The following is a 14,672-nucleotide window of genomic DNA, read 5'->3' on the forward strand; positions in this document are numbered from 1 at the left end:
ATCTGCTCTGTCCCAGCAGGAATTGCTGCTGAGTGGTCTCAGCTGGCCCTGCCTTTGGTTTGGAGAACAATAGCTGGGGCTGGGGAGGGGGGCTGGGAGGACAGTCCCTGTCACCTTCTGCCTTCAGCTGAATTTTTCTTTCTTCCACTGAATCAAGTTTTGGACCCCAAGCAGCACCTCCTCACAGGATAAATTCCCTTTTTTTTTCTGGGCTCTGTGCAGCTCCACAGAAATGAGGTGACTCTGCTTTATGAGGGTGTCTCAGAGCACAAATTGGTGCCTTCACAGCTGCTTAATAATTCCTCACCTGGGCACAAATTTGTGTTGAAAGCAAAAGAAAAATCTTAAAATTAAATAGTTTTGTGACATCCCATCTGTCCTCTCCTAAAAGCAACACTTCAGGGAATCCCAAACCCTTTTTCTCTTTCCCCAGATCCATGACTCCAGCCCAAGCAGACCTGGAATTTCTCGAGAATGCAAAAAAGCTGTCTATGTATGGAGTTGACCTTCACCACGCCAAGGTGAGAACCAGCATGTGTGCATGTCTGTGGATTTTTGCAGCTGGATCATCCTCCCCTTGCATGAGCAAGTTCACCTATTTCAGGAGGGTCCTTTTGAAAGACCCAGGAAATAAGCTGGGTCCTGGTGCAGAAACACAGAAACACAACAGAAATGCCCCAGGCTCTTTTGCAGGTGTTGGAAGGGAGGCGTTTCTTCCTGATTACTTATTATTTATATATTTCAGGAAGCCTTGCAAAACTGCTCATGTAGACAGGTCCTTGCTCTGGCAGCTCAGAGTAAGGCTCTAGCCCTGCAAGGTGAGCCATGGAATTGTTAGGGCTGGAAGGGACCTCTAGAGATCATCCAGTCCAACCCCCCACTAAAGCAGGATCACCACATTCCACAGGGCTGCATCCAGGTGGGTTGGGAATGTCTCCAGAGAAGGAGACTCCACAACCCCCTGGGCAGCCTGTCCCAGGGCTCTGTCACCCTCAGAGTAAAGAAGTTTTTCCTCCTATTTTAATGAAACTTCCCATGTTCCAGTTTGTGCCTGTTGCCCCTTGTCCTGTAACTGGGAACTGCTGAACAGAGTCTGGCTCCATCCTCCTCTCTGCTCAGAGAAAGGCAGGAAAAGCTCCAGGGCTCTGAGCAAACAGGAGACCTCTGCAGGAGGGAGGAGGTTGTGAGGAGAAAGGTGAAGGGAAAGCAAGGCTGGCCCTGGCTGAGGTCTGGCTGGTGGGGAGGTGAACTGGGATTAATTTGGAGGACAGACTTGTAACCCTGCCACTGCTTCAATCCTCATCTGCTTTCCCAGGACTTGGAAGGAGTGGATATCACTCTGGGAGTCTGTTCCAGTGGCCTTCTTGTTTACAAAGATAAGCTGAGAATCAACCGCTTCCCGTGGCCCAAAGTGCTGAAGATTTCCTACAAACGCAGCAGCTTCTTCATCAAGATTCGTCCAGGGGAGGTGAGTTCTGACTTCTCTCTGCTCCTGGCATCTTTTAATTGCTTTTGTGGTAATCACCAACGTGTCTGTGTCACTCGGACACAGGGTGGGGAGGGAGCAGGCTGGGTTTCTGATCCTGGCTGGTGTTCAGTTCAGGCCTTGCAGGAGCTCTGGAACTGGGGGTGACAATTCCAACAACCTGTCATCCAGCACCACCTCCTGGCACCGCAGGGTATTCCCAGCATCCAGAGGAAAGCAGTGGGAAGGTCACAGTTTGAGACTGGGAGAGGACTGACTCTTTTTTGGGAAGCAGGGCAAGACAAAGGCTCTTTGTCTCACTTAAGAAAAACGTAAAAAAAATAAAATACAGAGGGATTCCTTTTTACTGAGGTGGCTGCAGGCAGGGGGGGCTGCCCTGCTGCTGCTTCTTCTGAGCAGGGAGATTCCCAGAACGCCTTGGTGGTGGAAACACTGTGGGGAGAGAGGTTATAAAAAGAATCTGCCTCTTTCCTCCTCTCTTTCTCCCTCCTTGTTCAACTGCCATGACCCAGACCTGCTGGGAAATATATTTTTGACCCTGTCTCACAGCTGGGCAGTATGATAGGGGGAATAAATGAGTGTGAATGGCTGCAAACCCCACAGCAAACTCCTCTGGAGATCCCAGTGCATCCTGAGAGGTGTCTGGGGGTGGTGGACCAAGCCCTGTCTGTTCTGAGACCTGAGCTCCTCCTGCACAGGGAATGAGTTCAGCTGCTTGCGGGCTCAACCAGCAGTTTGTTTATGGAATGGGGACTGGGTGCTTACTGCTTTTGTTTCTTGCTACACCTAAATAACTTCTGTTTTCCACAGCAAGAACAATATGAAAGTACAATTGGGTTCAAGCTACCAAGTTACCGGGCAGCAAAGAAGTTGTGGAAAGTCTGTGTTGAACATCACACGTTTTTCAGGTGGGTTCTCTGAACGTTCAGCCTGAGTGGCTCAGGCTTTAGATCAGTGGCTAAAAACGAACACTCCTTCACTGTTCCTTGGGGTTTCACAAGAATTTGGAGTGAAATAGTTGCAGAGACATGAAATACAATGATTTTTTAGGCAGATTTGCTTCATGAGACCCCAAAGGCAGAGGGTCTTGTGTTGATACAGGACTTGTTGCTGACGTGTTCCTCTGTTCATCATGTGCAGAGGCTGCAGCAATTTCTATCTTAATTTCTCTTTACCCTACGTTTCCTCCATCTGGAGGCACCACTGGTAAGCCATGCATGTGTGTTCCAGGCTGACATCCACCGAGGCCATCCCAAAGAGCAGGTTCCTGGCCCTGGGCTCCAAGTTCCGCTACAGCGGGCGGACGCAGGCGCAGACCCGGCAGGCGAGCGCCCTGATCGACCGGCCCGCGCCCCAGTTCGAGAGGACGGCCAGTAAGAGAGCCTCCAGGAGCCTGGATGGAGGTGAGGGTCTGCTGCTTCCTCCCTTCCCCTGCCCGGGTTCTGCAGGATGCTGAAATGCTGCTGGAACAGCACCTGAGGGATGGCGCGGGTGGGAAAGCCGGGGAGGGGCTTTTTACGAGGGCGTGTGGTGAGAGGACAAGGGGTGATGGTGTTAAACTAGAGCAAGGGAGGGATAGATTGGACATTTGGAATAAGTTATTTACTGTGAGGGTGGTGAGACACTGGAACAGGTTGCCCAGAGAGGTGTTGGAGGCCCCATCCCTGGAGACATTCAAGATCAGGCTTGATGGGGCTCAGAGCAACCTGAGCTGGTTAAGAAGGTCCCTACTCCCTGCAGGGGGTTGGACTAGGTGGCCTTTAAAGGTCCCTTCTAACCAAACACATTCTATCATTTCATTATTACATGATTCTGTGGGAAAAAGCCATAACTTCTCACTTCAACATAAGACCTGGATATAAAGTGTAAACAGAACAGTAGCACTGGAACAGGTTGCCCAGGGAAGCTGTGGCTGCCCCATCCCTGGCAGTGTTGAAGGGCAGGTTGGATGGGGCTTGGAGCAACCTGGGCTGGTGGGAGGTGTCCCTGCCCATGCAGGGGGTTGGAACTAGATGATCTTTAAGGTCCCTTCCAACCCAAACCATCCCATGATTCTGTGCTGACTGACATAGGAAGCTGTAGGTGGGTGCTGAAGGCTCATAGCAAAGTTCTGGTTGTAAAGATATTTCCTCATTCAAACTCAATGCATTTTCCTTTGAACAAATCAGGAATGAAGCTATTCTAGGGTTTGGTTTGTTTAATGTAGCTCCTTCAATTAGACAGTTTTTCTTGGAAAGGGGAAGGTTTTTTTGCAACAAAAAAGTTGAAAGCTTTTTCAGTGTCTGTTAAAGTGATGCTGATGTTGATGGTTGTGGTGTATCCATCAGGTGGGCTTGTCCCTGACATTTTCAGGAGAGCTGATAGCAGCAGGAGAGGGTGAGGCATGGAGGGGGGAGTGCCTAAGTTTGCTCCCCTTGAAACTGTAATCTTGTAAAAATTAGGATCCAGGGAATGGGGAGAATCCCTTTGCACCCAGGGAGCAGGGAAGGTGCTGCTTTGAGCCCTGAGGATGTGCTGCAGCCTGGGGGGGAAGTAGGGCTGCCCCAGCCTCTGTGGCCAGCTGGGCTGTCCCTGCTCCTGGAGTGGGTCTACAGGGCTCAGTGACACCCTGAGCTTCATTCCTGGGAGCCAGGAGAGGAAGAGCTGCTTGGTTTGAGCTCCACAGCAAAGCAAGAATTCCAGCTTGCCTGTTTCCGGGTGTGCCAGGTTACCCAGGCAAGGGTAAGGGTTCTTGGAGGCAAGGGGACTAGGGTTCTTGGTTGCCCTTTGGACTTGCCCAGGTCAGCAGAGAAATCCCTGTTCCAATCCCACCCTCGAATGCCAGAGCTTGGAAAAGTGCAGCCTGGGAATGTCACAGTGTCCGTGCTGAAGCCTGCAGCCTGTTTCCCTCTCTGGGTGGGCAGTCCTTAACGTGTGCCCCGTTTCCTCAGCTAAACGTGCGACTCAAAAAGTTGAGTTCAGAGCCCTAGAGGAAGAGAAGCAGGAGGTGGAGGTGGTGGTTGAGGTTCCTGAACCAAAACCCATGGATCAGATCCAAGAGAAGCCAGGTATAGCTGTGGTGGTGGCTCTGACTCTTCTGCCGTGCCTGTCCTGTCCTTTACATGCTTGTTCCTGACAACTCCCAAGTTTCACCAAATCTGGTGGCTCTCTTTTTATTTATTATTCTTTCGTTGCAAGAAGAGTTTGGCAGCAGAGGACAAACAGCCCAGCTCTGGGAGACTCCTTAGATTGCCACCTTGCACCTCTGGGTGCAAGACTGGGATCCTTGTGGGGAACTGGGGAAGAATTCAGGGTGTTGCTGGCACTTGAGACCTGTCTCCTTGTTCAATTCAGGTGGTTTCATAAATGTGGGTTAGAAAACTTGGTAGTTTGATCTTGAAACTTCTTGTAAAGCTTCTGAAATTCTTCATCCCAGGACCTACTTGTTTTTAAGCTTATTCTGGGTTTTTTTTTTTTGTGGGGGTGTTGAAGAATGCCACCCATTTTGCTACATAGAACTTCTATTTCTCTTGAGATGAGAACTGTTAATAAATATCAATGCCCTTAAGAGGTACAACAGCATATTTGAATACTGATCAGCATATCACAGCAGTGGTGTTGTGAAATATTTGCACTTTTCATCACTTAAAAAGCAGGTGCCTGTGGTGCATTAGGATGGAGAGAATTCATATTCAAGTGCCTTCTGTGCTGCTTCCACCCTGGAGGTTTTTTACAGCATGATTTTGACAACCCTGTTTTTTTTTCTGGTATGAAACCTAGACCAAGCTTTCCTGCAGGAACGTGGCAGACTCTCTCCTACCATGATCTGGCCTTGAATTCTTGCTAGCAGGGAAAACCTGGTGCTGTAAAAACAGAAGATGGAGGCTAAACATTCAAGACACCAGGACAGCTGGCTGTATGTTCTTAATTTTTACATTTGCAGGTGATCACTCAAGCACGTCTTATGCAAGCTGCTAGTTTTTAGATAGGTTTTTGTCTAGATGAGCCTAGGGGTGTTTTTCCTGGGTGTTTCTTGCATCTCCCCAGACTCTGCAGGCAGAGCCCGTCCTCGAGAGCCGTTCATGTGTCCCCACGTATCCCTGCCCGGGCTAGGAGCCTGCAAAGCTTATTTTACTTTGTTTTTCTCCTCTCCTCCAACACATTCTTGGGCCTGGCAGCACTAGACAGAGTGACAGGCAATTGCATGGTGAAAAATGATTGCAAAGCTGTCTGGTTTATAAACCTCCTTGCTGCTTTTGGAGAGGGATCTCCTCTCACTCTTCCCTCTGCTGCAGCGACTGTCGTGTGTCTGGGTCTCCACCCACTCCATTAACTCATGCAAACCTCTTTCTAGCCAAACACCTTCTTGAAACTTTTGAAATGAAACCCATTGCAGAGGAGGAAGAGGAGGAGGAGAAGGTAGAGGTGGTTAAGGTTCCTGTTGCTGAGCCAAAGTTCCTGGAGCCACGGTCAGGTACAGCCACAGCGGCGTTCGGCACCGGCGCGGCTCCCGCGCCTGCCTGTGCTGTCACCTGCTGGCTTGAAGTGGTGCAGTGCTGTAGGACAGAGGTGGCATCATTTGTGGTGGTGTTCATTGCCATTAAAACCACCCTGGGCTTTGCAAGTGTGCTGTGATACACGAGTGCTGCTTCCCCAGGGGCAGAGGAGGAGGTGCTGTGGCTTGGCCGTGTGTCTTTGTGGTGATGTGAGTGTGCAGTGGCCTTTTAACCCCCCGCTCTGTTCCTTGTAAAGTTTGTTCCCTGGAGCTGTGGGGACGTCTGGTGCCTGCAAATCAGGTGGTGTGCTCAGGGAATGCTGGAAATCACCTACACTTGGCTTTTTTCTTGACTGGGGAGCCAGCGTCTTCCCTAGTTGGGTGGGTTTTTCAGAGCAGCTTCGTTGCTGCAGCCAGATGTACCCTCATCGTCATTAAAAGCAGAGCTGGTTGGTCACTGCAGGGAGAGGAGATTGAAGCCACGGAGGGAGGTGACTGGGAACTTCACCTGTTTTCCTCAATGTCATGAAACACAGCAAACCAGCCCCTGTGCTTCAAGTCAAGTGTGTTCCATGGGATGGACACAGTGTCACACCCAGCACATCCAGGCTCTCCTGCTGCAGCTGCTCCTTCCTTCTTCTCATTCACCTCCTGCACTTTTTCCACCTCTTGACACTTTTGTTCCCAGTAGGGATGGTTTTGTTGGCCAGGGTGATGATGGCTGGTATTTTGGATTTCATCTTTTGGAGCAACATTTTTTTTACTGTGTTTAAATCATCAGATGTCAGATTAGCTGAAGGTTTTAAGTCAAGAAAATGTAATTAAAATAATGCAGTTCTGGCCAGCACTGAGTTCCTTGCTGAGTATCAAAGGAAAATCCTAGGATCTGTTGTTATTTCCCCCATGGCTGGATGCTCTGAGGGAAGCAGGGGTCCCCTCAAAGAGAGGTGACCCTGCAGAGTGACACTATTTCCTGTGTGACTTGATCCTCGAGGTGGCATTTTAACCCCTGCATAACTTTTTTAGCCAAACCTGCTCTTGGCAGTGTTGAGATAAACCCAATTGAAGAGGAGGAGGAAGAAAAAATGGTGATGAGGAGAGGACTAGAGCCGGTCCCACAGGAGCCAGGTACCACCACGAGGGCTTTGCACACCCAGCATCCTCCTGATCCCCCACTGTCCCTCTGTCCAACCTCCCCGGCGGCTGTCACTGCTTCTGTGGCATCAGTGACACCTGGACACGGTGCTGGTTGTCCTTCCCAAAGGATAACACCATGTCTGGCTCACAGAAATGAACTGCTGTGCCAAAGGCAGGGGGAGATAATGGAGGTGGTGGTGGTGGTTTGGGGTCTTAGCGTGGATTTTCAGCTCCAGGTGACGTCCAGGAGTTTGTCTTCTAAGACAAACTTGTCTTAGAAGTGTCATTTCAGTCTTTGAAAAATCAGGTTCTTTTTTTGGCCCCTCCACCTTACCTTTTTGGCCACATGGACACTTTATCTTGTACCTGTTTTATTTGCACAGTTGAGATGCAGTTATCTTTTCAGGAATTCTTACCAAAGAGTCACTCAAAATGACCATTTCTTTTCTAACACCAAATTTTCCTGTGTCTTTGTCGAGCTGGATGGCCACTGGTAACCTAGTGTTGCCTGGGGTAAGTTACACAGTGTCACCATTGCTGCATCAACTGTGGCTTTAGGAATATGAGACCATGTCCAAGGAATTCTTCCAAGTGGCAAGGTCTGTTTTTAGTGTAGGTCCACACAGTGAGTTGATTTGGGCTGGCTTTGTCACACAGCATCGGCTTGAATATTCTGGAAGTGTCAGGTTCTTCAGGGATTGGGAAGTCAGGAATTGAAGGACAGGGTAGGCAGCTCATTTTATGTGTACCTAGTGCTTGTGTTTAAGACTGTCATCCTCTGGAAAGATGATGATTTGGCAGCATGCTGTTCATTTCTGCACTGATCTGGAGATGCTGGGTGTCTTCTCGCAGCAGCGCCTTGGGCAGATCCCCACCTGGGACACGCAGCCCCAGCCTGCTTTGAAACCCACCTGGAAAGCTTGTTGATTATTTTTCTGGGGTCTGAATCACTGAAAAGACGGGGGAGATAGGGAGAAGCCTGTGTTACCTTTCCAGAAACCATCCTTTTCTGGTTGAGAAGATGCCAATGAGTCAAGAACTTAGCACAGCTTGAAGTGTTTCTGTTTCAACGGGTGCATTGGGACGGACTTCTTTGTCTGTTGTGTGTGAAGGACCCATAAATCAATGGCTCAGTGTCAAAAACAGATTTGTCTTTCTGGTGTGGCTTCTCTGCAGAGTGCAAGCTTGCTTTTTGTAAACCATCTGGTGTGGGGTTTTGGTTTTATTTGATTTAATCCATAAGGAAAATAATCTCAACTCTCCCGTACTAAACGCACAAGCTGCTTTGCTCAACATCTTTCTTTTCCCTTTTTTTCCTTCCTCTTCCATTTCTTTTTAAATGACAACACTGTAGTTTGGAAAGACTTTGCCTGGTGCTTCAGAAGTGTGATCTGCTCTGAACCTTGTCCCTTTCTGTCTCTTCCCCCATCCTCAGCAGTGGCTGTGATAACCCCCGAGAAGAGTCCCCGTCCCACCTCTGCCCCAGCCATCGCTCAGACCCACGTTGCAGAACCAGTCCCAGCTAAATCCACCCTGAAGGATGTGGTCATTGCCTCTAAAGTAGAAAAAGAAACAGCAAAACCTGATGTGAGGCGTGAAGAAATTCCACTGGAGAAAGCCAAGGTGGAGGCAGCTGATGCTTCAAAGGTAACGTCAGGCCAGAGTTTCCTTGGAGGAGGCTGCTCTCGTGCCAGGCTGGAGCATCAGCTCTAGGAACCTCCCCAGAACAGCAGCTCTGGGCACCTGCCCCTCTACATCTCCAAGGGGTTTATTCCTATCCCAGGCATCAGGTGGGAGTGAGATATGGAGCCCTGTGTCCCAGGGAAATCCCATCCTCGGGTGCGAGGAAGGAGGAGGTGCGGGGGACTGGGTTTGGGTGGTTGCACTCAAATAAGAAATTCCTGATGGGTGGTTAAAAAGGCTGGCAAGAATTGCAGAGAAGTTCATGGGAACTGAATTGAGAGCTCACCCAGTGCTCTCTGCTGATTCCTGGTATGACAGCAGGAGCAATTCCAGTGAAATCAGTGATAGGGATCTAGTTCTCAGCCCAGTCTGACTGCAAATGTTTTGACATTGATAGGCTTTCCCTGGCGAGCTCTTAGCAGGGTTCTGCAAACTGGCTGAAAACTCTGAATGGCACTTGTTGAGACCTTGGGGGGTCCATTATTGACATGAAATATGCTTCAAGATTATTTGAGCATTTTTTTTCCAAAGCCCTGAGCCCTCTGCTGAAGTTGATCTGTGTGTTGTTCTCCTCAGTGGAACTAAAGTGGAGAATTGTTGCTCATCTTACAGTGTCCTTAAAATTCTGCACATCTGATTGACAGAAACCTTCCCGTGGTGCAGCAGAGGTGTATGCCAGGAGATAAAATGTTCACATCACTGGAATATTTAGCTGTTCTCAGCATTACTGGAGGCACATTTTTTGCCATAACATCCCAACCAGTGGGTCTTGTATGATGTGCTCCAGGGGAGATCACTATGAATTCAGGTTGGGAGATGGAGCTGAAGAAAGGACAGTTGCTTTTAAAAAAATACTGGGGCCCCAAACCCAGTAATTTTTCAATGAAAATGCTGAAAGGATCTTCAGGATGGCACCTGGGAGTGTGCATGGTGGCACATGGTCCCTGTCATCCTGTTCCTGCCCACCCTCCCAAGCACTAAACTGAGATCAAGTGAATTTAGTTCATCCCATCTACTACAGGGTTTTTAAAAAATAGTTAAACATTGGACTTGCTTTTTCTTTTCCCCCTCCACTGTAGTTGTGGGAGGAAATTGAGGATTTGAAGTGCCAAATTTACTCTGTTTCTCAATTGTAGCTGCATCACTTCTTTTCACACCCACTGATGCTTCCCCTTCAGGAGTATTTATCAAGCCAGTTTCCTAAAATACTTTCCTTAAAGTCTTAAGACAATCCTGGCTCTCTCTTTACAGCCAGTAAGGAACTTATTTGACAATGTGAGGTTTGATTTTGGAGATAGATCCCTCCTCACTGCCTCTGTGAACATAACAACTGTGCATAACAAGTAATGTTGGGTTTTGTGAGGTGTTAACTTGAGCATGTTGCTTTTGGTCCGGATTTCCCTGGGAGATCCAGCTGCAAGTGAAATTGGAGAAGCAATGCCTGGCAAAGCTGATGCTGAGAGGGTCTTCAGAAGCACTGGGGAGCACTGGTTTCAAATGCAAATCATTCTGAAGCCGAAGGAATTGTTTGAACTGTCCACTAACAGAGCTTCAGTGTCATTAACTCTTCCCCCAGGGCTGCATGTTGGTTTTTGCATGTTCACCCAAGCCTTTGGAAACCAACTTGATGCAGCAGTGTTTTGAAACTAAATGGTCTCTGGAAACAACTCTACTAACAAGAAATGTTTTTACCAATTTATTTCTTAAATGTAGGTGAGGAAAACCCACATTGAGGTCACAGTACCCACCACGAATGGTGACCAGCCCCAGGTTTGTGCTGATCATTCAGTCAGGTTGCTCACATGATTGATTTTTTTTTAAAGGTTCTGCAATGAGGTTCAACGTAATGAAATGAACCAACAGTGTTATTTTTTTTTTCTGTTTTTATCACTGCCCAACATCAGCAGCCTGCAGAAAAAGAGGAAGAGCTGATAAGAATGAGGAAGGTTAGCCATTTTACTCTTTCACCACACAAATTTGCCATCTCATTCATGCATCCCTAACCTGTTTAAAAAGACAGTGCTCCAAATCCTTGGTGTGCTTTGGGTTGGCTTTTCTTTTTTTCACACTGCAGCCATCCAGAGATTGGATTGGAAAATGAAAAAGCTTTTTTTTTTGGTCCCATAGTCTGGATTGCAAAAAAAATTCTGCATGTTTGAAAGTTCGAAAGAAACACACTTGGTTTGATTGATAAAATTCAGCTTCTCTGTAAGAAATTCAGTTAGAAAGCAAAGAAAACTGTAGAGTGTGCACTCCAGGAAATGCAAAAAAAATTAAAAAGTGATTTTTTTAATTGATTAAGCAATAGGGTAAGGTGAAAAAGGTGCTTAAGATGTAGCTACAGTGCACATTGAGACCTGGTGAAAGGCACAGGTCAGGAAAAGTTAGGAAGTTGGGACTTGGTGCAAAGCTTCCACAGAAAAACCTGGAACTGTCTCTTTAAAGGACTCATTGCATCCCCCCCATTCTCCATGAGCAAGAACCCCTCTATGTCCTGGTGATGGGTCCCTGTGGCTGGGTCCCCACTCCCCCAGCACAGCTCTGCTCTCCCAGCCTTCAGTTCCCTTTTTAATTTGCCAACTTATCCACCCTGCAAGAACAACATTTTAATTTTTTGTGCTTTTTTTTTTCTTTTGTTTTGTTTTGTTTCCCCCTTTTCTTTCATTTTCACAGAAGAGATCAAAGAGGCTAGATGGTGAAAACATTTATATCAGGCATAGCAATTTAATGTTGGAGGTTTGTATGATCTTGAAGCTTTTTTCAGTTGCATTTGCCTCGACCTTTTGCATCTGTGCTCAACTTTTTTCTTCCTCTCCTGCTGCTGCCTTTGTTTTTTGCATGCTGTTGCATGAAAGACCTTTTGGTTTTGTTGCATTTTCTTTCAAACAAAGAAACAAACAGGCTTTTGCATGGTGACAGTAAACATGACAATGTGCAGGCCTTCTTCCTTCTACCTCTTCTGACTTTCATTCTCTCATCCTTCCTCAAAATATATGATTGGGAGAGCTCAGGTCTGCTCTTGGACCCCCTGGGTGCTCAAAAGTGGGATGAATCCTGGTGAGGGGCTCGTTTACAAGTTTCTCCCTGGTTGAAAGAAGTTCTTTTCCTGAGGGAAAAACACACCCTATGAAAATGCCCAAACCAGGTTAAATGAAATGGTGAAATGGCTGAGGCCACCACCGTGTCCACGTTGCTCCAGACAGGAGCAAATCCTCCTTTTGGCCATTGCTGCTGGGGTTGCAGGGATGCCTGCAGCCTTGCAATGCTCTCCCACTGCTCTCTTGCCTTGCAGCACCATTAAATGCTCCCCCAGCCCCATCCTGCATCAGTGCCAGGTCCCCTCAGAGGTGACACAGGACCTCGGTGGCCTGTGGGTGGGTGAGAAGCCATTTCATCCCTCCACAGGCAGCTCTTCCCTTTGGCTTCAGGAGCCCTTTACACTTGGTTTCACCCAAGCACAGTCTCAGAACAGACCATGCCAATCATATATTTGATTTTCTTTAATACTTGGTGTTCCAGAAGACGTTTTGTGGCTTCTGATACTCTCTTCTGTGTTACGTGTTTCTACTCAAACTTGCAGCACCAGCAGCTGGTAGGGTTCCCCCTGTGGGTTCCTCCCTTGCAATCCAAGTGTACTAACTGCCTTCTAATCTGAATTTTAAAACTTTTGCAGCTTTTTGGATGGGAGTTTTGGTATATCTTTGGCTTTTTTTTGGACCGCTACAACTTCAAGCCTCCGGCCACGAGCGAAGGGTCTGCGGCACCACGGGCAGGGTTGAGCCACCAAGCTGAACCTGTCTCTTTTCTTTCACCAAACTCAAGCTGCTCCATCTCCCCAGCCCCAAGCAGAGTGTTTTTTTCATTGCTTCTAAACCCCTTTTTCCTGCTAGTGCAATACTTGGCTCTGGCACCCAGGCCCATCTCCAGCCCGTTCCTCTTGTGGAACCTCCCCACCAGTTCTGTTGCAGGTGCTCCAACCCTCCCCTAGAAAAGGGCTGACCCCAGCAGCTCATCCATGTTACTCCTTTCTATTTTTAACACCCACGTTTGACAGATCAGGTGTTTTTCCAGCAGAACTCACCCTCCTGAACCTGCTGCTTGATTTTCTTGGAAGCATTTAACTGCTCCGTGACCCGCGCTCCACGTCCTGGCAAAAAGAGCAAAACAGGAGGAGAAGCATCAATGCTTATTGAGCTTGTTCCTCCAGATGCTTCCAAGACCCCTTGTGCCTCCATGTAGCTCCTTGTGCCTTTAGCTTCTCTGCAAACCCTCCCAGGACCAGCTCTTGTGTGGATGGCCAAGGTGGTTTTTCCCTCTTCTCCAAACCAGGAGCAGTGCTGGGGCTCCTGGACCTGGGCAGGGCTTGAACCTGGAGTTACCTCAGCAGACTTTTTGTAATTTTTCTATTTTTCCTAACTAGCCCACACTTGCCTTGTGCTTTCATCCAGGGTGGATGCCCAAACTGTTTTTTTGCCCCCCTAGAACTGTGCCAAAAAGAGCAATTTGGGGCTCTAGCCCCATGGTGGGAGGGTGGTGTGTCCTGGGTGAGCTGGAGGAATGAAGATATTGGGGGAACACCTCCTTTAGGGATGAATTTGCTCTCCCACTTCCTAAAATCCACGGGCCAAATACCAACTGCAAGCACAAAAATAGTGACATTTCCCACTGCTGCTTTCACTGACCTCAATTTCCCCCTCTCTCATGGGTGAGACTTGCTGCTTTTTGGCACTGTCCCGAAAAGCTGGTGTTTGGCTTCAGCCTCTTTTATGCCAAAGCTTTGTTTTCAACAGACTCTGTTTTGCTTGCAATGAAAAGCTGGTTTTGAAACAAGTTGGGAAACAGCTGATTTGCCTTGAAGTCTGTGTATTTATGCTGTCAGCTGGCCTCTCAGAGCAGAAACTTGGCTTTGTCCAGATGAAGAATCTGAGCAGGAGTTTCCTGATTGATCTGGGCAGAAAGAAAATTCACAGTTTGATTTCAGCTGCCATCTCATCCTTCTTTCAGAAGTCTTAAACTTCCTGTGGCTCCTGGAGAGATGGGATGAGATGAGAGAGAGGCAAGGGGGAAGGTGTTCTGGGCCCAAGGAGAATTCCTGGTAGGATGAAGGAGAAATGGGTATGAAGAGAAGAAACAAAATGGGGAAAATATTTTCTTAAACATCTGACTGCATTTACTTGATATGGAGCTCCTGGAGAGAGTCCAGAGGAGGCCACAGAGATGATGCAAGGGCTGGAGCAGCTCTGCTATGGAGACAGGCTGGGAGAGCTGGGGTGTTCAGCCTGGAGAAGAGAAGGCTCCAGGGAGACCTTAGAGCTCCTTCCAGTGCCTGAAGGGGCTCCAGGAAAGCTGGGGAGGGACTTGGGACAAGGGCAGGGAGGGAGAGGACAAGGGAGGATGGATCAAAACTGGCAGAGGGGAGATTGAGGTTGGAGATGAGGAGGAAATTGTTGGGTGTGAGGGTGGTGAGAGCCTGGCCCAGGTTGCCCAGGGAAGCTGTGGCTGCCCCATCCCTGGCAGTGTTGAAGGGCAGGTTGGATGGGGCTTGGAGCAACCTGGGCTGGTGGGAGGTGTCCCTGCCCATGGCAGGGGGTTGGGACTGGATGAGCTTTAAGGTCCTTCCAACCCAAATCATGATGATTCCCTGAATCTATGATTTATAACCATATATATTCAGCCCAGCAGAGGGAGAAGAAAGCAACTCCACCCAATTTCAGGGCATTAAATGAACTAACACAAACAAACATATGATGCCAATTTAAAAAAAATCCCATATGGGGAAACCCAGATGCCCCCTCAGTGTCATCTGCTCTGGTGCAGCCTGAGCTGAACCGATGGCACATCCTGCTCCTGGAGGAGCCAGTTGTGGTTTATCACAGTTAATCCAAGAGGGAA

At 48.2% G+C, this 14,672-nt stretch overlaps 1 protein-coding gene across 2 annotated transcripts in view; it reads left to right on the plus strand.

Annotated features, from left to right (window-relative positions):
* Positions 1-14,672, plus strand: part of EPB41 (erythrocyte membrane protein band 4.1) — a 51,817-nt gene that overhangs the window by 15,854 nt on the left and 21,291 nt on the right. The window contains exons 7-14 of one of the 2 annotated variants that reach the window (XM_010008199.1): positions 434-521; positions 1,316-1,468; positions 2,297-2,394; positions 2,717-2,889; positions 8,533-8,744; positions 10,494-10,550; positions 10,685-10,726; positions 11,454-11,516. In XM_010008199.1, the coding sequence (XP_010006501.1) occupies positions 434-521; positions 1,316-1,468; positions 2,297-2,394; positions 2,717-2,889; positions 8,533-8,744; positions 10,494-10,550; positions 10,685-10,726; positions 11,454-11,516 (886 nt within the window). The remainder of the gene's footprint in view (positions 1-433; positions 522-1,315; positions 1,469-2,296; positions 2,395-2,716; positions 2,890-8,532; positions 8,745-10,493; positions 10,551-10,684; positions 10,727-11,453; positions 11,517-14,672) is intronic. The other variant, XM_010008207.1, reaches the window with a different exon arrangement.

This window comes from Chaetura pelagica, unplaced genomic scaffold (genome assembly GCF_000747805.2).
Source record: "Chaetura pelagica isolate M959 unplaced genomic scaffold, ChaPel_1.0 scaffold840, whole genome shotgun sequence".
Classification (NCBI taxonomy): domain Eukaryota; kingdom Metazoa; phylum Chordata; class Aves; order Apodiformes; family Apodidae; genus Chaetura; species Chaetura pelagica.